Raw genomic sequence first — 25,985 nt, 5'->3', positions numbered from 1 at the left:
AATTTCAGAACATCACCATCATCTGGACAATTGGTTTTAATTACCAGAATTTTTTTTAAACCAGAAATATCATTAATTATAATTTTACTAGACTTTTCTTCTCCGTGTGGTAATAGTGAATGCGAATAATGAATTAAGTGTGGTATTTTTTTTCACATAATTTTTAAAACAAATCTTAAAATAATTACGCTGTGCGTGAATAGATTAAAATGCAAAAGGCTTTCAAACTATACGCATGTCTTTAACCAACACATATTGACCTGCATCGAATATTAAACCGTTCCCTTCAGAATGCTAAATACCCAGAATTGCCATCAGGATCATGTTATGTTTAGAGATTCAGCGAAAATTAACCCAACGGTGGGTATAGAGTGGCTTATTCTAATTGATTATTGAGAACATCTAGATCCGTTTCGTGGAGACTAATAGGCTCTTCCTGAGAGATTCCCGAACATCAAAGGTGAGATTATCGGCTCCTTCATGCATATATTTCAAAGCATTTGCCATTTTCAGCGATAAAAGATTTAGTTTTTAGCAAAAGTTCTGCTTTAACTTAGATTTAATTTAGTAATAAAGTTTTCCTTAATTAAATTCTTTTCCCTTTCAGCGTATGGGGAAAAACATTCTGATAAAATTACCATATCGTATGATAGTGACATTTATGATAAAAAAAAACAACATATTCCTGGTAATAAAAACCAATATAAACAGTATTTAAACTATTCTTTTGGTGACTTTTTGGTTCGTACGGTAGCAGCTTAACAGAAATCATGGTTTAAAAAATCACAGTTCTTATTACCTCACATTCAGTAAAAATAATTTAACAGAATAAATGGTTTAAGTCATTATTAGATCATGTAATCATGTATCATGAAAAAATTATAAAATTTTACCATATTAACCAAATGCCATTATTTATTATAAAACCATTTTCTATTCTTAATTTTACAAAAATCATAACCAAAATTCTTTGTCATAATTACCGAGCTTTTCGGATAGAGGTAGAAACGAGGTAAATTTTAACATATTCTGGTAGTTTTGATCATGCTTTTTTTTCAGTGTGACAACTCAATAAGCGTTATCTCATATTATCATCAACTTACTGAAATATATTAAAAGCCATTTTTTGGATTGCATTAATTGACGTTAAATAATACATAATTATCCACTTAACTGAAAAATTCATAAACAAAATGACGAGTAGGAAAAAAAATTCTAGGTTGGAAAAAAATCTTTAATTAAGGTTTGTCTGTGTTTTGTTCTTTTAATAAGGGAATTTTGATCTACATCATCAATATCTGACAATTTGAATTCTTGATTGTCTTGCAGAAACATCGATGGTGATATTGGTTTTATAGTTTCTCTTTCAGTGACGTAAGTAAATGGTTTTGCACAGATGACGATTTCACAATCAGCAAAAACAGTTAACACTTCATAACTTCCAGCTAGCTCTTGCTAGCACTCTTTTTAGCACATCTTTCAAACTTTCGATGTGGCGCTCCCACCAACCATTCCACTATGAAGCAGTTGGAGGGTTGAACTTCAATTCAATAGAGTTTTCATTCTCTCCTTGCCCTTGCACATAACTCCAATCTAGTTGTTTCAGTGCATTGGCTGGTCCTCCAAAATTTGTACCGTTATCACATTAAACAGTAGAGCATCTTTCTCTGCGTGATACGAATTTTCGAAACACCATCAAGAATGCTGTTGTCGAAACGGCAGTGACATGCTCAAAATACACCACTCGATTTACAGCGCGAGTAAATATTATTACCCAACTCTTCTTATTTTCTTTGAGAAAGAGCGGGCTAGCCATATCAATCCCTGTAATCTGAAAAATCGATTTATTTTTTACTCGGTTTTCTGAAAGTGGAGGAGCAATCATATCTAGATTCTTGGAGCTCAACCTCTTACAGGTAAGGCAGTACGTCAAGACTTGCATATTTTTAAGGTTTGCAGAGTTTTTTTCCCCATATAAAATCCAATACTTTTCTCTTAAAATGTTCAAAAGCACCTCTGCAAGACAATTTTTCTCATTTATATAGATTATCAATCCTTTAATAACTTAAGGCAATATTTCTTCCAAGCCCTATGGAATTTTATCATACGACTACATATAGGAAAATTTATACATTGACAGGGATCGTTAAATTATAGTAAGTTCTTTTCCTTTGGGAGCTTTTCACAAGAATGACTATAATAAGACAAATTAAGAAAACGAAATCGAATAATAAATTAGATAAAACGAAAAGAGATAGCGGTTCACTGTTTCGTTTCTTTTGGTTAGGAGACCTGGTATTTATTCTTGATAAGTTTCAAGAATGTCGGACAGATGGCGCCAGTAACTAACGAAAACTATAAACCAATGCTTGCAAAATAACTATCTGTGCCATCAAAAAAGTGGTATAGTCTATACGAACAAAATTAACAGTCTCAGTACAAATATTACAGGTAGAATGGTCTGAAGATTAAAACGCTTTTCTAAAATTAATTTTCTTGACAAGAGCGCCATCTTTTGCCGAACTTTGCTACGTGTTTTGAAATTTAATTCGCATTTCGTTTCCAAAGCAGAGTTTTAAATAGTATATATTTCTTGATAACTGTTTTTATTAAATGGATTTTTTCAAATTGTTAATCATTTCTGGGACTCTCAACCGATAAAAAAAAAAAAAACATTTATAGAAAATTAGTGAGTGAGTCTGGAGGCATCCATTGTTTAGATTTCTATTCGTAAGGATTCAAGATTATTGACGATATTATGATTTTAAATAAAAGGTGATTCAAGATGTGCTTGTGCAATGGGTTGAAATATTTTCTAAGCGATTTCTACATGTATGGAATTCTGCTCTTTATGTCATAAATATATTGAGAGTACAAATTTGCTCGGTTCGTTTTTAAGAGATGGCTCTGCTATTATGAATGTTTCATAGTGACCACTGGTTTCGGTGGTTTCAGAGAGGTTAAGCATCTGTCAATAATATTCAGTTTATATCAATTTGAGTTTCATACAGAAACCCTGTTTTTTAATTTGTTGAGTATGTCACGTTTTGGGGTAACGAAGCACCATTTGCGGGAGGTTTTATGTTTCTTCTTTAATTGGAAGAAAAGTGCAGCTGAAGTGCTACGAATTCTTGTAAAAGTTTGTGGTGACAATGCTCCAACTGATAAATCATGTAGGGAATGGTTTCGACGTTTCAAGAATGGTGAATAGTTTTGTATACTATGAGCTGCTACCACCTGGTGATTCCATTACGGGTGATCGGTATAGGCTGCAATTGATTCGTTTGAGCCGTGCATTACGAGAAAAACTGCCGGAATACGAGTAAAAACATGACAAAGTTATTCTTAACCTAATGTCGCAAAAGTCGTAAAAAATTATTTGGAAACGCCCAAGTGGGATACTTTTACCTCAGCCGCTGTATTTGCTGGGCATTGCTCCTTCTGATTACTGGTTGTTCAGACGGATGCAGCACGATTTGGTAGGTCACCAGTTTATTTCTTTCGCAGAAATCGAAAATTGACTCCTAACTTGAATCGCCTCAAAAGACGAGACATTTTTTCTAGGTGGAATTCGAAAATTGCCTGAGAGGTGAGAAAAAGTAGTAGCCAACGATGGACAATACTTTTGATTAATCTGTTCATTCATTTTGTTCTGAAATAAATGCATTTCTGATCACAAAAAAACGGACCGAACTAATTTGTACACCCAATATGATTCCTTTTACAGTTCGAGCTGTGACTTCTAAAGCAACTCTTGTCTCTCTGCGTATTAATTCCATTAATTTTCATCCCATACATTCCTTCACACTAATAATTTATATTACTTATAATCAAGGTTAGTTAAATGAACCTGCAAGTTCTGAGCTTGAAATGCTCTAATGCTGAAATTGAAAACTTCAGTGTTTGACTGTAATTCTAAAACTGATAATAACTGTAATTCAGAAAACTACTCTCATTTTCTTAAAATTAAAAGTTTCCGAAGTTACTAGAGTTCAGCGCTATGGTGCAACAATTCCCTACATTTATTCAAAGTTCATCTTTTGTCTCCGCCATCTCTTTGTTTCTAAGAGTTACGTTTAACTCAAAACGCTTCGCTAATCGATTTTGGAGTAGAGCTTTGGAACTCCATTTTGAGAATAGAATACAGAGATAATGAATAGGATTTTCAGCTTATTTATTTGATAAATGGTTTGGATAATGCTTGTGTAAAATAGTTCGTGAGTGAATTTCAGTTCGTTAAAACAAGTTCTATTCTTATCTTGTTACTAGAATAAAGATTTCTCGATTCTATTACATTAAGTACAATGCATGAGAGAAACTGAACTCTGAAATAAATACTCATAGAAATTTCCCTCGGGACTTTATCCACTCACTGCACAAGCAAATCAAAACAATCGAAATTGCGTGCGAAAAAGAATTTCTGATGCGGAATTTATAAAAATAGAAACTATTTGTCAGATAGATCCATATAAACACAAACCTAACCGTTTTTAAATCAAATTTTGCTTCTTATATATTTTGTTACAAAAGTACAAAAAAAGTCATAATTACGATGGGAAACAAAATTCTGTGACGAAATTTTGAACCCAATCCAGAAGACAAGGGAATTCCTGGATCAAGCATTGTGAGGAATTTACTTTCGTTGAGGTGCTTATACTAACCTGCATTAGTGTTTGATGAAGAGGGAAAACACGAAAACCTTTTACGGTTAACCCATGATCTGCCTATCACTGAGGATATTTCACGTCAGTTGGAGAATCAGCGTGAGCTAGGTGCGAATTTCGTATAGACCAACCATCACTGGGACTCGAGTGCACGTCACCTGATTTTGAGGCGAGTGTTCTCGATTCCCTGAGTCACCAAGGCTCTTAATAAAGCACAGAAACATATTAAAAATTAAAACGAGCGTTGAAAATGGGGGAAACTTTAGCTTCTATTACATTTGTAAGTCGTGAAGGTAAAGTGGTTAAAACACTGAGCTGCTATTGTATAAATCCGGGGATCGACCATCGGTGGTGTATTTAAGCCCATTATAGGTACCACACTGATAAAAGGAATTCCGTTAAATTCGAATGGTAATGACAGTTCTGGTACAAAAAGTTTAAAAAAAAACACATAATTGTGGTCAATAAAACTGAAATATATTGTATTTAAGCCTTTCATTTGGTGGTGCAATGCTAATTTTTCCGTTCATGTGGTCTTCCGGAAATTCTGGCTTTCAACATTATAGTTCTTATTGCCACACATTTAGTAAAAAAAATGCAAAAACGGAAAGAAATTTGATCAAATAAATGATTTTCATACATGCTCCAAGGTATCATGATAAGATTACCAAATTTTACCATATATACCAAATTTCATAACATTTTATAAAATCATATTTTAGCGTTAATTTTACCAAAATTATTATCAAAGCGCTTCGGTACAAACCAGCAAGTTTTTTGATGTCCACCTTGAACCAGAAGCAATAGTAAATGTTAACATATTCTGGTAGGTTTGATCATATTTTTTTTCTCCATGCACCTTGCTTGAAAATCAGAGGCGGTTGGTGTGCAATGCTGACAACATTTGTCAACATCAGGTCGTTTGTCTAAAAATTTTGTAGCCTCAACTTGAACAACCTCCATACAGTTAAATACCTGTAGCTGAATTGCATAACTTTAAATAAAATTTTCAAAAGTACTGTTCTATATTTTATTTTGAAAATATTACTTTTTCTTTTTCAAAACTTAACACTTAGGAACAAAATAACTCCATTTTAATTACATGAGTCTGAATTACATGTCTGCAGTTATAATTATTAAATTAGTGCAGATATTTCAAAATAGTAGATCAAAAATTCCATGAAGAAGGAATGAGTTGTAGTACATTCTTTACGCCGGAATCATGTCAAGTTCTTCGCAAAATTATAATTTCACGCATTCTGAAAAACAATGGTCGAACAATTGATATGACAGTACGTTACTATTATAACAGTTATATAATAGTATTAATAACTATTATATGGTAATTAATATAATTTTATATATCAATGACTCAGACAAAACATAAATCCTTTTATTTCCAGTAATGTTACTTTCTTATATTCGGAAATAATGTAATTTAGATAATAAAAGTAAATTAATATGAGTGAAAAAAAAGATATTGATTATGAGATCACCTACCTGAAATATAAAATTTTCATCAAATTTTGGATTGCACGTTTTTTTCTTTATTTTTGATTGGCCATATCTCCTTTCATCGGGAAGAACAAATACTCTAAAATAAAAACAAAGGAACAAAAACTGTTACTTTCTACATTTGATTTAGCTATTATCAATTACGAAACTAGTAAATTGTACAGAGAAGAAAAATGTTCTGGTGAAATTTAGTACTGTATTGTAAGGGGGTTTCTGGAAAAAGAAAACCATGCTACCAGTTAATGAAACCAAAATATACGCTTCATAAATCATTCATTTGGTAATTTGTACGTTCAATTGTACTGTTAAAATTTTCATTCCAAAATTACAGTAAAATAACTGACAGCAGTTTTGGTATCCAGTTAATCATTCTGGTTTAAAATTCTGGTTGCTTAACCGTATTCGGTGAAAGTTAATAAACGGTTTTTCTTATAGTTAACAGTTTGAATACCCTTTTATTTATGGTTATTTGACTGTTTTGTTTGAATATGGTAAAAAAAACAGTTAAATGAAAAGTTGTTTAACCATTTCATTCGACAAATTTCTAACAGTGTGGTAGCTGTTAACAGGAAATTCAGGTATTCAATATCACAATTCTTTTTACTACACATTTAGAAAAAATGCAAAACTGAAGAGCAAATTTAACCGTTTAAATGGTTCTTATGTTATGCTCTAAGGTATCACGATAAAATTACTTAATTTTACCAAACTTAGTAAATTTCATCGCATACTATAAGGCCTTATTTTATTCTTAATTTCACCAGAATCATTACCAGAGCTCTTCAGTAAAAATTACTGAACTTTTTGGTGTTCTCATAGAGCTAGTAACACAGGGAATTTTAACATATTCTGGTGGTTTTAACCACGAATTTTTTTCTATCACATATTATTAAAAAATATTTTAAAGTTAATTTTACCAAAAACATTACCAAAGCGCTTTGGTAAAAATTACAGAGCTTTTTGATGTTTTCATGAAGTCTAAAGCATAATAAATTTTTCCATATTCTAGTAAGTATGATCATAATTCCTTCAGTATAATGTTTCTTCAATAAGTTTAATAAAACAAAGTCCAAATCCTTCTTTCTTATTTCCCTCAAAATTTACCTGCATTGTGCTCTTCGTTCTAAAATCCATGTATATTTCATAAATAAAAAATTTAGTTACTTTCTTAAGCAATATATTTTTTTTCTCGTGATGCAAGCGAGGATTATAAATTTATGTTAATAATTAGTTTCTCTGATGTAGAGTTTTTTTCACATCATAAGCTTCGAGTTAATATATAAAACTTTTTTAACAAAAATTTGTAATCCTTAAATCTTCTGCTGCATATTTATGAGGTTTTAAAGCTTCTTTTAAAAATCATCTTTTATTCTTTCTCTTTATGTTTTGTTCTTTAGAAAAGTAGAATTTTCTTGAGAGACAACAGTTTTTTTATTGCAAATGTCCTCATAAAAAGTTTTCACACCATTTAATTTTTTATTAAAATAGTTTCTAAATGAGAAATTATTTTCATTCAAATACATGACTTGTAGGGATTAAGTAAGCACAAAAGCTTTTTGTTTTAAATTTCTGCTGCTAAAACGCGTGGAAATTATTTTAGAGACAGCTAAATCATTACATTTAAAAAAAAATCGTGTTTCTAAATGATTTTTGTTTTATTTTTCCTCATAAAAGAGTTACTGCTAGTTTTTGATTCATATAGCAAACACATTTTTTAATTGAGCTTTATCTTTAATTTTTTTTTAAATTTTAAAAGCATAACTCTTGAATTTTAAAAAATGAAACAATTGATAGTTTTATTTTTTTGAAACATTATCTTTATGAAAAAACTTAAATAGAATTCCCAAATTTATTTAAAATAAAAACAAAATATACAATTGAAAGAATAATTTTTAAAATTTTTTAAAACACATAGTAAATGCAAAGGAATTTTTATTTTAATAAATTAATTAGAAGCTTTAGTTTTTTATGAAATAAAAGAGCTTTATTTGTTTAGTAAATAATACATAGAATGCATCTGAAATGGTGAGATAAAAAAAGTTTCAGTTTGTTTTCTATTTAAAAATAAACAACGAACTTTTAAGTACAACTGAAATTTTTTAGGGAAAATCTAATTTTTTAGTAATAGTTTGTACTTTGTGTTTAATTTTGATTCTGATTTTAACTTTTAATTAATAGTAAACATTCGGTATTTAAGAATATACTTAAGTTCTAGCAAGAGTTTACAGCTATTAGTGATTTTTTCGTTTGAGTGTTAAGTTTATAGTTAAGCGCAATCATAGTATCTCACAACAACTATATTTAACACGAAATATATGAATCAAGAACATATGAATATGTGCACAAAAAAAAAGAAATAGTGTATGAAAATTTTTTCCTTCATATTTCCAGACTTTGAAATCTATACAGATCTAAATTGTATCTAGTTTTAAATCTGAGATCTAATTGTGAAATAAGATCTAATAATCTGGTAATAAGATCTAATTGTGAAATTTAAGGTTGATTGACGGCTGGATACTTCATGAAATAAAGTCCCATGAAATAAAGTTGCTTTAATTTTGTGCATAACTCATCGCAGAGAAAATTAATGAATACCAAACATGCAAATTATGAAAATCTGTATACAAATGCATATTTACAAATGCATATTTACAAACAGTAACTCAGTTACTGTCCCACCTGGACAGGCAAAAAAAATCGAATAGGTGAAAAAGGAGGGAAAAAAGCGCCTCACCCCACTAAAGCCACTACTGCTAATAGCCAATATATTGATCATGCTTAGATATGACTTGAAAGATATGATGTTTTGTGTCATTTACCAAACTTTGCAGAGAGAGCCGCGGTTAATCAGAAGATAGAGCGTTCCCCTCCCAATGAGACGACCCAGGTTCGAATCCCAACGGTGGCTGGTTAATACAAACTATGCTCCCGGCTGTCACCGACCATAGTGCTGGCGTAAAATATTGGTTGGGTTAGAATCCCCTTGCTGTCGGACTAACTGTGAGGTAGTCTCGTGGTTTCCTCACCTTGTAACGCAAAGGCGGATCTATACCATCAAATAATTCTCCTTCAATTAAAAATAATCGTTTGTCCCAATGCACGATCCATGAGTTAATTTGTCTTCTGGGTTGGGTTCAAAATTACAAGGCTACGGAGTTGAACATTGATAGTCCAGAGTCGTTTTTAAAAAGTGCTTTAAGGTGTTTATTTCCGATTTTCGTTTTTTAAAAAGCCCTTAAAGGTGTTTTTTTCATTGGGTGTTTTTGAAAAGTGCTTAATTTTCCCTTTTTTAAAATTAGATTTTTCCTATACCATGCTGATTTTCGCTACGAATTATGCAAAAAGACACAGTTCACATTGTTCTATTCAACGTTTTCACAATTAATTCAACCCCAATCTATTTCGGCGTATTGTCAGTCCGTAGTGTATGAAAACACCATTCGTTTTACATGATTCAAAATTTCATGATTNCCGAGTTTTAGAAAAAAGTAACGATTTCATTCGATATTTCCGTTACAAATACTTGTACTTTTTCCCTAAAAAAGTAACGAAAGTACAAGTAAAAGTACTAAACTTAAAAAGTAACGAAGTACAAGTAAAAGTACGTACTTTTTACTTGTACCGGCGGTACAAGTAACGAAAGTAAAAGTACTGCCATATATGGTAATGCTGTTCGCCTCCGTGACTTAGGTTCACAGGTGCTCACCCGGTTATGTTAAATAAGCAACACGTCCGGCAACTTACGAGGCGAAGAACGAGAGCCTATCGTTAAAAAAAAGATGTAAACTTATATAACGATTGTTTTTAGACAAGGATGTTAAATGCATATGAAGGGCACCAAGGATGCTTTTAAACAAGGATGTTTAATGTATATAAAGAGCCACAAGGATTCCAGATATATATATTAAGGGCAACAATGATATTATATGTTTATGAAGAGCAATAAGGATGTTTTTAGATATTGATGGTAAATATGCATGAAAAGTAATAAGATTAATAAATGTATACGCAGAGCGACAAGGATGTCTTTAAACAAGGATGTTTAATGTATATAAGGAGTTACAGGGATGCTGAATATACACCAAGAGCAACAAGGTAGATTTTAGACAAGGGTGTTAAATTTATATGAGGAGTAATAAGGATGCTTTTAGACATGGATGATAAATATACATGAAGAATAACAAGAATGATAAATGTATATGAAGAACAACAAGGATGTTTAATGTATATGAAGAGCTACAGGGATGGTAAATATATATCACGAGCAACAAGGGTGCTTTTAGACAAGGATGTTAAATGTATTTGAAGAGCAATAAGGATGATTTTAGACATGAATTCTAAATGCTTGAGAAGAGTAAATAGGATTTCTATTAAGAAAGAAGTTTCAACGGTATCTTTACAAAGAAAATTGAAGAAAACGTTTGAGTATTGGGTGATTGAAAACAAATGGGGATTTACCTAACAAATGGATCACAGCAATTATTGCATCCATAAACTCTGGAAGGTAAATTCTTGACTTTGATAAGAGACACCAACAAGCGTTCACTGGTTGAGTCATATTGCAGACCGATCCATACTCTACCCACGTGACCATCGGGAAAGACAACTTCTTCTTCAGGCTTTTCCACACTGATGCGATACAGCTCTGGATTCAAGCCTCCTAATAAAGTTGGACCTGTAACATGAGGTGCAAGTTATAAGCACAGATGGTGATTAAATGATATAAATGTAATGTTTATGTTTCTACTTCAAAAGTACGGTTTAGAGTTTTAAATCTTTGTGAAATTCCATGATGTTTGTTAAATTTTTTTCTGTATAGTTGTAGCCTTAAAAATTTTCACGAAATTCTTGCAAATTTCCAAAAGTTATTTCTTAAAAAGAAAAAATTAAAAACAAGTTTTAAGTTCAGTTATTTTAAATTTTTGATTTAGAAACAGAAAATATTCTATTTTTAAAAAGAGTGAGTTTTAATATTATTTTTTTACAAATAAAATAGCACTAATTTTATTTGACCTAAATTTTACTCTTAACTTTCAAAGAAGTAAAAGTAATTCTTAAATTAAATACTTTTGATTTCATTAAAAAATGAAGAAAAAAAACATTAAAAAAGGAAGAAGAACGAATTTAAAATTTCACCATCATTTGAAGCTCAATTTGATAAAAGAGAAATATTATCTAATCAGATCTCGTAGTCTAATTTAAATAAAAATACAGTTTGAATAGAAATATAATTTTTTAAAGTTTCGTGCTTGGAATCTTTTTCATCCATTTTTTTGTACAAAAGTCTGAAAACAAATTTTTACTCACACTGTTTATTATAATATATATCAATTTGATGTTATGAGGTAAATTTTAAAGCAGTAATGAATTTTAATGCAAGAAATTTCTAAAAAGTGTATTCAATTTGCTAATGTAGCGTGTAGCAAGCACAGACTGATCTTTAGCTCATAAATTTTTATCAATGTAAAAACAACTATGTGCAAATTAAAAAAAAATGGTTTTTTCATTACCTTCTTAGGTGTATTATATTTTGTGAAGTTTCTAAGACAAATTTATAAATATTTTTTTCTGAATGGTGAAACGATATTTAAAGAGAGTTGAAAATTATTACCATTATACATTTTAAGAAATTCATGTTCTCAAAAAATATTTTACTAAAGAGTTCTATATTAATAAGCTCGAAAGTGTTGACAATGCAAAAAAGAATTCATTTTTGTTTGTTGCAAAATAAAAATGCAAATAAAACTTATTCTGGCCCCATTTTCGTTATTTTTTAAGCAATATTGCTACGATTAATATTTCATATCTCATGCCTAAAACACGTTCTTATAAAATGAATAATTTAGAACGTTCGCGACAAACAGTTTTTCTATAAGAAATTTTTTAAGATCAACTAGTTAGAAGTATCTGAAAGAATAAATTACGTCATTAAATATTTATGAACAGCAATGAGAAGATGCAAAAAGGAGTTTCAAACCAAATGAGAATTTTTATGTCAGAAAATCAATTTTGTGTATAATGAAGACTTAAAATATCGACAACAGTGACAGCAGTATTGAAAGGAACAGAAGTTTGATCGTAAGAAAAATACATTTTAGTCCTTTTAAAGTAATCCAATTAGCACATATAGCGATTTTCACAAAATTACCAATTACGTTTTAGAAATAGTTTTATTCCTTCTAAAATGTCCTTGCATACAGTTTTAAAAATGTTTTAGTAAAGTAATGTTTGAAATATAATATTTTAATAGCAAATAAAACGATTTTGCGATTTTCAAAAATCGTTTGCATCTTATGTTCCAGAGACGTAAATGATAGGTTTTATTTAATGTTACAAAAAGTCATATTTTATGTTTCACGATATAGGTTACAATATTAGTCATGACTAAATAAAAAACATTTCTGGAAAGTCTTAGAAATAGCTTTATTTAAAAAAAATTGATAAGAATTACGTATTTTAAGATATGTTTCTAATGTAATTTTTTAAATACATTACGGTGACTTAAATGCTTTAGGGATATTTTAGGCTATTTTTTTCAGTAACGTAAAATTATTTTTCTAGTTTTTACAAAAATAATAAATATAATAAAAAAATTACTCGAAAAAGAAATATAAAAAAATAATGAATGAATATATGCGTGAAATATTCATCTTATAATTGTTGAATATTTTCATTTACACGATATTTTCGAGTATTCATTTGAACAAAAATGTAGCCAATTTTTTTGGACGCATGAAACAAATTGTATTCTATAGAATATTGAACTAACTTGTCAATTATTGAATTAACTTGTCAATTAAAAATAACCAAGGAATCAATTTTAATGTTGAACTATCAAGCGTAATTTTACTTATTGTGTTAAACTTTTAGTCAAATTTAAGTTTTTTATTTATAATAACTGCAAAATAAAGTAATTATTAATAATAATATTATATTTATCTCTTATTAAACAAGTTCGAAATGTCTTAAGAAAGTTAATAGTAATAAATAGGAAGGGATTTCAAAAATACATAATGTAAATATTTACTCATATGTAATAAAATTTCTAAATTAATTTTGAAAACACCATGCTTTTCTTTAAAAATAATTATGAAGCTTGTAAAATAATTGAGCATGATTTGACCATTAATTTTCGTTAAATAATTATAATTCTAACTAAGACTAATAAATTATTAAATAAATTACTAAATTTAATTATTATACTAGCAAATTATATACTAATAAATTGTTAGACTAATAAATTATTATTAATAATTAAATAACTATAGTTCTAACTAAGACTGCCAAGACTAAAAAATTATGCCAAGAAGAATGTAAGCACTACAAGTTATATGTATAAAAAAAAAGGTAAAATAATTCTCAAAAATAGTGAAAAAAATTTAAAGAGAAAGTTTGAATTATAAATTTACTGCAACACACTTTGAAAGCAAATTTACGAAAATTGAATATGTATTTTTTTTAAACTCCTAAATTTATTTAAGTATGAAGAATTTTCTGTTTATTATTAGAAACAGTTGTAAAAGTTTGATTGCAATTTTTTCCCGGAAGTAATTTATTCTCGTATAAAATGCATTTTATTGAAATACACAATTTTGATGGCATGATTTTAGTACTTAGTAGAAATTTACCAGACATAATTACATTTAGATTCAAAATTAAGCATTTATGTATTCTTACTTTAATTCAATTTAATAGTTTTATATTAGAATGGATAAATTAATATCAGGATATTAGTTTTTCATTTTTTATGAAATAGATTTAAAAGGTAGTCAGCCATTTAGATGAAATCTATTCAATTTACATCTATATTAAAATTTAGTTTGCAAATTCATTCTTAGTACTCTTGATATAAGTTATATGAGATAGTGTTTATTTTCCTAATTTATTTTAGTTACCCATAGGTATGTATTTTAGGTACTCATAACACCCCAAACATGTCAAAATTTATATAATAAATTCCCAAACAGAAGACTTGATATTGAAATAAAGTCAAAACTAGAAATTGTTTTATCTTTGTGAATGCTTGCTCAAGATCTTACTTTTAAATATCATTAAATTTATTGTATAATCTTTCATAATTTTTTTTTTATGAAGGCTGGCACTACAGTTCATTGTTGTGTAAAGCACGATTGATTTTTCTTTAAACTTCATAAAATTTATCAGCAATGATATACTAAGCTTACGTTGTTAAGTTTTCACCACTTAATGATGCTTTTATTAAAATATTCATTGAATGGCTATTCATTTGTCAGTTTTAAAACCATTTTCATTGTTTTTTTTCACGCTTGTATTATTTTACGAAAGTTGAAAAAAGTAGTTATAACTAAATGATACTTAGTAGAATAACTGTTTTCCAATGTGATATACAATGTTAGAATTATCATTCTGAAATTAATGTAAAATTACTGGCTGCCCATTCAATTAATCGTAAAGTTTACGGTTAGGAATATTTATTTGCTTTTACGGGTTGGAAACTGTTAACAACTGGTATGGTAAAAAAAGTCCTGAGAATGCAAAACCATATGGTTTTGCAACCATATACAACAAGCATGGTTTCGATACCGTAAAAATGAAATTTAAGGATATTGGAGTTAGGTTATTTTAGGCTTTTCCATGGGTATTTGATATAGATAGCGGTTGAGTTGTGTTTTGTGAAGTTAGTTTATCTGCTGGTGCTAGTTATAGTAAGGGATGAGAAATATTATACATTTTTATATTAAGCAGATCTGGGATGCTCTATGCTTGAATGATAGTTTGGTATTCTAATAGTCCGGGGTCATCAATTGAAAAGTGCAGGACACTGTTAAATCTTTATGTGTTAAAACCCTTGTTCAGACAGACATGAGATTTGCAGATTAACCCTCTCAACTAAACTATGTACCCAGTTGTAAGGAATTAAGTGGCTCGATAATGTGCTCCACTTACTTATTACTATAATATTATTAGGCATCCGCTTTTATGTTACGCATCCAACAATAAAAAATAAAAATATGAATACATAATCCTTATCACATGGCTTAGGTCCCTGCTTTCAAAGAGCATCCACCAGATTCTCATCAGCTGTGGGTTTAGTTTGCCCAAATAAAATTCTGGTTGTTGATCAGTAATAGGTGAAAGCAGACAAACGTCTTCTTCACAGTTAAAATCCTGTATATCATTTATGGTTATTTAACTGTTTTGGTTGAATAGGGTAAAATAACAATTAAATAAAATGTAATTTATTTATTTCCGTAAAAATTCAAACAGTGTGTAATTACAAATATAACTGAAATAAAAATTCTTTTATTTTAATTTTTTTAGATGTAATTTTCATGAAGAAATATTTTTTTTACATGATTTTGCAGTGGAAAGATTTTTATGGTCATGCTTAAGGGGAAAATTTTCATAAAAATATATATAAAAAAAATTTAAAATACAGCCTTATATTTTTATTTATGAAGGAACCTATCGTTTATTTGCATTCAATAATTTATTGAGAAAATAATTTACACCTAAAACTAGTTAAACGTTTTTTTTTGTGACTTTTAATATGTACATATTAGACAATTTATAGAAGGATACTTAATCTTTTAATTTCAGAACAGTACCAAAACCTGAAATCTACCTACAGAATTACTACTTCTAAATTAAACGCAGACTAATTATTCACAACAGTTATTTGAAGAAAAATATGGCAAAAAACTTCAGTAAACCATAATTTTTTGATTTTATAAGAAATGTGCCTCACAGACTGATATTTAGATAAATAATTTATTTTAATTAAAAAAATATCAGAGTACGTTATTCAGGAGCCAAATATTTTGCCTAGTAAAGTAATCAGACTTTTGATAAACTAATGATTAAAAAAATAATAAATTAATAATAGAATGAGAACTACCTTAAATCCTTTTCTTGTCATGATGAGATGAATAAAAGAAATTTTAACAGTCACTGAAAATCCTTTTATTTGAGTCAAAAATATGCTATTTGCTTTTTGAGTTAAAAATTCAAGCTTAAATCATTTCACCAGACAAATTTTCTTGCTCTCAATTCTAAATTAGACACTCCAGGTTTATGATGCAATTTTACGAGGCATAAAACTAAAATGATGTTTTTGCGGAAGTTTATTTGTATTCTTGGATTCCAAAAATAAATAAATGACAGAATAAAAAATAAGTATACGTGTTAGTACTTTTGTGCACAAATTAAAAAAATAGACGAAAATGAGTAGTATTTTAGTAGAGCTGCTGAATAGGAAATCGAGTTTTGTGACAGAAAAAAAAACGATGTTTATAGTGAAGTTTTTCATAAAATTTAAACATTTCTGTTGATGATTTATTGCATTTTGTAAATCGTTAAAGAGGTTATAAATCTGGACACAGCTCAGTGTGTTTCAGAAAATGGACACAGTTCGAAATGCGTGTTTAAGAAAATGGACATAGCACGAAATGCGTGTTTCAGAAAACAGACACAGCTCGAAATACATGTTCAAGAAAATAGACACAGCTCGAAATGCGTGTTTAAGAGAATGGACACAGCTCGAAATGCGTGTTTAAGAGAATTGACACAGCTCGAAATGCGTGTTTAATGAAATAGACACAGCTCGAAATATCAATTTAAAAAGATGTGCTAAATTAATAATAATGCTTAGTTTTATTAATTTTATAGCATCGTCAATTTACAGAAAACTAGTAAAATTTCAAATATTTAGATGTAATATTTTGATCATAGAAAAAAGCACATTATATTAAAAATCTAACTTTGTGAACTTACCCGAACACTTCCTTTAAAGTTAAGAGGTATCTTTTTATGAAAAAATAACTAAAAAAGATTGCATGTAAGAAAGATAAAAAAATACAAAGACGCGCATATAAGACTTAAAAGTAAAAAACTCAGACAGACTGTACTTAAATTACCAACAGTGAAATATATGGATTTTAAAAAGAAAAGTCAACTAATGGCATGTTCGAAACTAAAAGCAATGAAAACAAATGATTCTAAAAAGTAAAAAAAAAAACTTGTTGTAAAAAATTGAAAACATTTTGGTTACATGTTATGTAGAAAAATTAGCGTTGAGAGTTTTTTTCAAAGTAAGTTAATGGATTTAATTTTAATGATAAAAAGTTTTGTTACAATTGCTCAATTATTACTTTTTTTATTTTACTTCATTAGTTTAATTTCTTACATATTAATTAGTTTCAAAACTCCGGAGAAAGTCCGCTGAACTTAGGTCTCATAATTACTTCGAAATGTTAGATTTTGTTCATTCAATTATTTTACTAAAATTTCTCAGATAAGTAAACCCGCATTTCCTTTTCCGCATTAATTTGATTTATAATATTACCTTCCAAACCAAACAGAGAAAATGTTTCGTAATGTTAGTATTAATAAAAACTGTTAAGTATAAAAATATTCGGATATAATTTGATTATTTTTATCTTGTTTTAGTTCATTATCATCTGTTGTAATAGTTAAACTTTTCATTTTCCTTTGAATAGAAGCTATTTTGTTCATAAATGGGTAGTTTTTATTGTTGAAATTTATTCAATTAATTTAAACACCTAGAGCAGACCAGTTACTCAAATAAAGATTTTAAAGGTTACGGATTAGGTCCAGTCTTAAATTAAATAATTAATTCAGTAAAAAAAGATCACTAAATTACATTTATTTTTATTGATGTTGTGTGAAAAGATGTTTTACACGAATGTCAATGCTTTTGTACAGTATTGAAATTTTTTTTCAGAAAATGGTTGAATAACGATTTATTTAATTTTTATTTTACCTTATTTGACCAAAAGAGTCAACAAATCATAAAAAAATATGGCATTTAAACTCTTTTAAAAACTATTTTCACAGAATACGGCCCAAACTAGGCCCACCTTATGAAACCTCTTAGTTCCTTGCTACATACTATAGCCGAGAGGGTTAATCTGCCAATCTTATGACCAGCTGAACTTCAATTAGAATCGCTGCATTGACACTACAGTATTTTTGGTTGGTTGGCTTCAATGCCACTTGCCACACGGGCAAGCCTGCTTGGTGAAACCGAGCAAATTTAAGGACGATTAAGCGATTCTTGTTTGTCAGTGGCGCCATCTATGGCCGAGAATTCGACTTCTACCACATCATACGCCACACCTGTGTATAAGGTGGACCCATTCATGTATCCATTCATTCTTCCACAGATCGTAATTTTGACCTGAATCAGAGAACGATCGATCTCCAATCCAGTGCCCCCAGAGGTATTGATTTGTTATGGGAACATGGAGGGATTTGAGGCTCGACATCAGTCACCAACTACACGGGGAGTCGGGGTTCGAGCCCACGAACTCTCGGACATGGACCCAGCACCCTACCGACCAGGCTATTCCATTCCAAAAAATCATGACGAGTTTTCAAAGTTCTGCACTCTCCAATCTGTGCCCCTGCGCTACTGGAATACGAAACTCATATTTATGCATAGATGACAGCTCCACAGAGTTGCTTAACACAAAAAATTTAGTATCCCTCATGATATCTGTCATCACCAGAAAAACTTCTATTCCACAGTTCATTTGACAAAAAAAAGAAGGTATTTCAACCCCAACATAACTCCGGTGTTTATTACCTAACGAAAAGCTTTACATAATCTAATACCAATATAAATTTAAATTTCATTTTTACGGTTTCGACATTATGTTAGTTATAAATGGTTAAAAATGGTAAAGAAATTTGTTCCGCATAGTTTTGTAACTATTTACAGCCCATGTCCGGGAGCTCGTGGGTTCGAACCCCACCTGCCGAAGACCGTGTAGTAAAGTGACTGATGCACGTTAAATTTGTCGAGTCGCAAAAGACCTCCATGTTCCCATAACAAATCAATACCTCTGGGGTTACTGGATTGGAGATCGATCGCTCTCTGATTCAGGTCAAAATTACGATCTGTGGATGAATGAAGAGATGTATGAATGCATCCGCCCTATAAACGGGTGCGACGTATGGTGTGGCAGAAGTCGAATTCTTGGCCATGGATAGCGCCACTGAAAAACAAGAAACGCACACTCTGCCTTAAATTTGCTTGGTCTCAGCAAGCAAATTTAACTTTTCTATCTGGCAAGTGGTATTAGAAACAACAGCAACCATTTACAACTAGCAACTGGGTTGCAACTCTTAATTTTTTTTAACCGTACCAGTTGTAAACGGTTTCAAAATTGAAATGGTGAAAAATGTACCTAACCGTAAACTTTATGGTTAATTGGATCTACAGTATGCTGCTGGTTATTCAACTATATTTCTAACATGAAAATTCTAACAGTGAATTCAGTTTCGTTATCCCAAATATTTAATTAAAAAAGAAGAAGTAGGGTAACCTAAAATGAACAAATAAGAATCAAAATGAAATATTCAGCGCAAAATATTCGAGAATCTCATGTGATAAACATTACTGTAAAAAGAAGTGTCAACAATAAAAATAAACTTATGGAATGAGTGATGTGAATTATGCAAGACGAGGAATCTAAGCGATATATATAGCTAAAGCAAAATATATATTTATATATATATACATTTTGATTTGGCTATGAAACTATATTAACTCGTATACTATATTAGATAGCATTCCTTTCTGCTAATATAATCGTGCGAGCTGATGAAGAGGTTATGTCTTTTCCTCTTTTTTTTTGTTTCTTTTTAACATATATTTTTAAAAATTTTTTTCTAATATTTCATTTTAATAATTTTTCCCCACTCTTTTCATTAATCCTTATTATTTTTTATGTTTTCTCGATATTTTTAACTTATTTTATGAGTTCTATATACTTGCAGCTCATGTGCAGTAAATAAAACTTATTAATTTTCTTTGTTTCGTGCTCTTTTCTATGCATATATATAATATACTATATATACATATATATCATTGTAATAAAATTTTATTATAATTGCGCTACAATAATAATTTTAAAGTATTTTACAAATAGCGTTGTAACAAATAAATTAGAATTTTGTAATAAAAGAACATTAGTGCTTTATTAGCAAACAAAAGACTATATTACTATATTTATAAAAATATTACAGTAAATAAAAGGTAAAAGTTATCAAGCACAACACTTTTAAAAATCAAAGATCTTTTCAAAGCCGTTTGAATATTTTTGACTTCGAAACTAAAAAATGAGTATGAAGGAATAGTGGGTAATAGAATCTCAACATACGACCTAACTCTTTTACTTTAATTGTAGATTTAAGTTTCATTTTGATCTTCTCTCTACTTTTTAAGAGTTTCCATTTTAAAATAAATTGGAAAAATAATTAAATTGACTTCTGAAAAAAAAAGGAAAAGATTTTGTTCGGTAACAATAGAAATTTGTTTTAATTTGTTCGACATGGCATCTGTTTATTTAAATATTCATTATTTTTCTGAAAATATACTGTTATTGCTCTGAAAATACTGTTTATTTTTCAGAGCTAATTTGATTTTTAATATTCCTAAGGGTAGAGAAGTTTGCTTCAGAAAATCGACTAAAATATCGTACTATATAGTGAATATTGTGAGATTATAATAATTTGATATTTATCATTGTGATTCTACGAATTAGTTTACGTTATATAAAATAAAATTAGAGTGAAAGTAAATAATAAAATTTTAGTACAACCATTCTGATTGATTGAGAATATTTGTTTTCAGGAATTGATTATTATTGATTGTTATATTATGATTATTTAGGAATTGTTTAAATTGATTTTTATGAGATACTATCTGCTGCATCAATTTTGCTTTCATCATAGAAGATATTACATATTATGACACTTTATAATTGAGTAATAAATATTGGTACAAACTTTGAAGAGAGGTGGAAGAGTACATGAAAAAAAAATGAAGAATTACTCAACACACCATTGATGATCATATGATGACTGGAACTTTGTACGACGCTATGGGCACGCTTGATACTTACCTACTGTGAACCGTTTCTTAGAGTGTCTTTGCACAAGGGATTTTATTAATATAAACCATAAAATTTTAGTATAAGGATTCTGTAGAAATATAGATGCGCCAATTTGATTTTTAGAAGATATTAAGCACACCGGACAAAAATTAGTGACAATTAGAGAAATCATAAAAAATATAATTTAGTAACGTGTGACAACGGCTCTGGATTTGATAACCGCCTGTATTCGGTTAGGAAGTGAGTCCACCAGGTTTTGCAGACTCCAGCTTAAGCAACTCGCTGATTATTTGATAGTGCAAATCCACCAAATTGCGAGGATGCTCAATTCGACATCTTGATCATTACCCGTTGTTCCAACATGTCCCACAAATTTTCAATGGAGTTGAAGTCAGGTGATTTTGGAAGCCATTTGAGATGTAATTGAGTGTTCGATTGTTCATAAAACCAGTCACATATTCTCCCTGCCGGATGAACTTCGCTGATGTCATCGTGAAAAATAGGGCTATCGACAGCATACTATTCATGAAGATGTTGACTCAAAGACAACACTTGATCATTCAGAATGATGAAATAAACATGTTGGTTTATGTTAGTGGCCACCTCAGTAAGAGGGGCCAATAAGAAAAACACTTCCAAAACATGACAGAGTCACCTCGCTTGAACCTTGCACACAGTCTGGATGAAATGCTTCATCTGTTCTTCGGCGCAGTCGACAATGTGCGTCATTTGAATAATAGCACAAACGTGATTCGTCAGACACGTCATTCACATTCCGCCAATCAGCAACCGTCCACATTCGGTGATTTCCAGCCCACTGAAGTCGAGCAGTTTTATGTGCCTGCGTGAGCAATGGCCTCTTACTGGGTGCTTAACTTCAAATGTTCATTGCATGCAGCTCTCCTCGTTATATTCTCTCACTAACAGGCTAGGATGGACCGTCATTCACTAACTGAAGCATTTTTTCTGGTTTGGAGGCGATTTTGATTGACAAGTTTGGAAACACGTCTCCGGTCCCTTTCATGCAGGATCCTTTCTCCGACCACAATTCTGACGTCGTCTTTCGGGACCACGTGTATTACACCACTGCTTGTAGACACGTTGAACGGTCCGCATTGAAACACCAACAAATCCAGCAACTTCATTCACCGTATGAACATGGGCACGGCCAAACACAATTTTCCTTTTCTGTTACTCTGTCACTTCCATACATTTACCCACATTTACACACAATTTTCGCTTAAAACAAAAATATCTCAATGATGACTACTTGCCTTTGATCACTCTGAGGCAGTGCGCACGTTACTTGACCACTGCGCATCTAACGACATCTAACGATTCATCGGTGCTTGCGCACTGGTGTGACTAATTTTTTGTTCTGTGAGCTTATGTACTATCTAAATTTTTTTCAACATGTAGAAAGTGTTGCATATTATGATACCAGTAAGTTTAAAATTTCTTTGCTCATCCCGCTGTAAGCTACAGGGTGCAGTATAAAGATGTTTTTAACAAATCTTATAGAATCTTAAGTAAACATTCCGAATCAGCATGATTAAGGAGTTAATTATATTACCTGGCTCAAGGAGTGCCAATCTAGCCCATAAAGGTATGTCGGATGATTCACTGGAGGATAAAGAGACTGTATCAGCTGCTGCTGGGCTAGCCATGGCTGCAAGAGCAGGAGGGATGCTCGGAAGTACAAAGTCGATAGGTCTGGATTGACTGTAAAAAGAAATTTTTTTACAGATATTGTATCATCATTAAATATTTCTAGCATAGTAATTAAAACTATTTTAATGACATTTAATAATTTTGGGGTTTCCAGCATGAAATCATTTAAGTATAAAAATAATACTAAACCTATAAAACTTTAGTATGAGAAGTAAATAACTCTAGTAAGTACCACTCTAGTAACTACGACTCTAGTAAGAATAGCGAGGAAAGAATTCTAGTAAGTACAACTCTAAAAACTCTAGTAAGGAAAGAATTCTAGTAATTAAAGAACTCCAGTAAGGAAAGAACTCTAGTAAGAACAACTCTAGTAAGTACAACTCTAGTAAGAACTCTAATAAGTACAACTCTAGTAAGAACTCTAATGAGTACAACTCTAGTAAGAACTCTAATAAGTACAACTCTAGTAAGAACTCTAGTAAGAAAAGAACTCAAGTAAGTACAACTCTAGTAAGAAAAGAACTCAAGTAAGTACAACTCTAGTAAGAACTCTAACAAGGTAAGAGTCGTAAATACAACGCTAGTAAGAATTCTTGTAAGGAAAGAACTCTAGTAAATGCAACTCTTGTAAGAACTCTAGTAAGGAAAGAACTTTAGTAAGAACTCCAGTAAGGAAAGAATCGTAAGTACAACACTAGTAAGAACTCTAGTAAGGAAAGAACTCTAGCAAGTGCAACTCTTGTAAGAACTCTAGTAAGTGCAACTCTTGTAAGAACTCTAGTAAGGAAAGAACTCTAGTAAGTACAACTCTAGTAAGTACAACTCTAGTAAAAACTCTAGTAAGGAAAGAATCGTAAGTACAACACTAGTAAGAACTCAACTAAGGAAAGAACTCCAGTAAGAAGCAAGGCGAATTTCATTGAAAATGACTGATTTGTGAAATTATAATCAGGTAAATTCGAGTTCAATTTTAGACTGAAATAACTTTGAGACAGGAAAATAGATATTCATCAAAGATTTGAAGTAAATAACAATAAAAAAAAATGCTATTGCACAGATAAAATCTTAATTTCAAAGAATTGCAGAAATACTTTTGGGGCTGCTTCAACTTATATAAAAATACTTACAAAATTATAAAGAAAAATGGATTATTTTTAAAACTTAATGCCTTTTGTTTTGATTCATTGGCATTAATTTTTTTTAAAAAGTAATTATTAGGTTCTTATAGCGTTATAATTTATGTATATTTTTATCATGCGTGGTATCATAAACTCGAGTATTTCTCTATATATTGGAAACACTATTATTCATTTTGTTAGGTTGTCTTAAGAAATAATTTAAGTAGTGTTAAAGAATTAATTATTCACCATCTATCCTAAAGAAACAAGCAAACGCTACCGGAAGTCTTGAGGTCTTCTTCTGGCGTCATAGCATTAAAGAGACTTTTTCTTTTTTTGAGTCTCCGGATTTGTTTGTTTATACTCGTAATACTTAGTTTTTCTTAATTTTATCTTTGTGCTGTGTTTTTTGTAAAAAAATGTGTTCCTCATATTTTAAAATATCATACAAAGATATAAAAAAAAGTGCTTTGGGAAATTATCCTAAATTGATATGCAATTACATGATCGTTAAGATGCGGATTTACGCAATTTGGTTTTCACTAGCAGAAATTCTACTACTTGAAACTTATACCGGAAGTTGAAACAACCTTTACAAATACTACCTCCTACCATGGAGAACATGAAACGTGGTCGAGAATAAGGTGAATACGCTAAGTATTTATTTAGACTCCTTTTGTTAGGTTGTCTTAAGTAATAATTTAAGTACTGTTGAATAATTAGTTACGCGTTAATTATTTATTTAGAATAACATTGTATTTTTTACCGAAAAAAAACGAACTTATCTACGAAGTAATTATTTAAATTTATTTCGACACGTTTTAAAAAGGTTGTAGAAATTTTGAACATAAACAGAGCTATGGTGCGGAATACTGTCTTATCAATTATTCACGAAGGAACTCGCCTTTTCTGAGAAATAGCAATATTATGGAGCCGTGGTGGCTCAGGAGATAGAGCGTTCGCCTTCCAATGAGGTGAACTGGGTTCGAATCCCAACGATGGCCAGTCGATACGAATTCCACTTCGGGCTCAAACCGACCCACACTGCTGACGTAAAATATCCTCAGTGGTAGACGGATCATAGGTTAGAGTCCCCTTGCTATCAGGCTAACAGAGGAAGATTTTCGTGATTTCCCTCTCCATGTAACGCAAATGCAGGTTAGTTCTATCTAAAATTTCTCCACGAAGACAAATTTCGCCCAATACTTGATCCAGGAGTTCCCTTGTCTTCTGGATTTGGTACAAAATTTCAAGGGTATATTGGGTACATATTTCCCCGATTGCGACTATTCTTATATTTCCGAATAGATTTTAAAAAAAAGGTATGTTTATTGAGAGAAAGTACGTTTTTGTGTCCGATTTTGTAACTTAACACGCTCACGCCGGGTGTTGCGCCTGGAGGCGGGACGGAAAAGAGAAAATACTGGTAGAAGATCTATTTCAATATTAGATAATATTCGGGAAGAGTTAATCTATTCTCAACAATGACAGTTCACTATAAGAAAATTTATCACGGTGAAGAAGCAATTCAATATAAAAATTGCATCCGTTAAAAACAATTGGTAGTTATGGATTTTTATTATTCCCGGAAAAAAACTGAAAAATGAAATTTATTTGTTACCAGTTTTTACTCCGGTGCGCCGCCCGATGAGAAAATCTAGCGTGGCCCACCGGTGGGTCACCCCGGTGTGAAAGTGTTAAAATACCATTTGAACTAATTAATTAGTATATTGAATACATATCATTGAAGTCACCCCTTTGAACCATTAAGATTCATTCTTGGAACGTGATGATTCGATCATTAAATCAAAAGTTATTCAGGATAGCCCTTTTTTTTTAATACTGTTATTTTAGAACACTGTACATTATAGTTTTGCAATAAAAGAGAAATGTTAAACAATAATTACAACATAATTTATGATGAATTTAGCAAATGAAAACAAATGAATTCCTTTAGCTTAGGGGAGAAGAGAAGATGAATCTTCAACCATTCTTATGCATGCCCTTTTTTGTGAAAAAAAGCAACAATGGGATACTTGCAAGTGACGTAGTGTGGGTATCTCAATTTTGATTGGTTGTTGAAACGTGACATTTGTTTACGTTAGTAATTATTCTTT

The 25,985-nt window shown here is 30.5% G+C and overlaps 1 protein-coding gene across 1 annotated transcript in view; it reads right to left on the bottom strand.

The window, feature by feature from the left end:
- Nucleotides 1-25,985, bottom strand: part of LOC107456993 (synaptotagmin-15-like) — a 132,500-nt gene that overhangs the window by 21,548 nt on the left and 84,967 nt on the right. The window contains exons 3-5 of the mRNA XM_043047862.2: nt 22,653-22,801; nt 10,638-10,854; nt 6,165-6,258 (exon numbers count right to left, since the gene is read on the bottom strand). Coding sequence (XP_042903796.1) covers nt 6,165-6,258; nt 10,638-10,854; nt 22,653-22,801 — 460 coding nt within the window. The remainder of the gene's footprint in view (nt 1-6,164; nt 6,259-10,637; nt 10,855-22,652; nt 22,802-25,985) is intronic.

The sequence above is a fragment of the Parasteatoda tepidariorum genome, chromosome 8, assembly GCF_043381705.1.
Source record: "Parasteatoda tepidariorum isolate YZ-2023 chromosome 8, CAS_Ptep_4.0, whole genome shotgun sequence".
In the NCBI taxonomy this organism is placed as follows: domain Eukaryota; kingdom Metazoa; phylum Arthropoda; class Arachnida; order Araneae; family Theridiidae; genus Parasteatoda; species Parasteatoda tepidariorum.
Note: the sequence above shows the minus strand (reverse complement) of the source record. Positions and strands in the feature narration are given on the sequence as shown.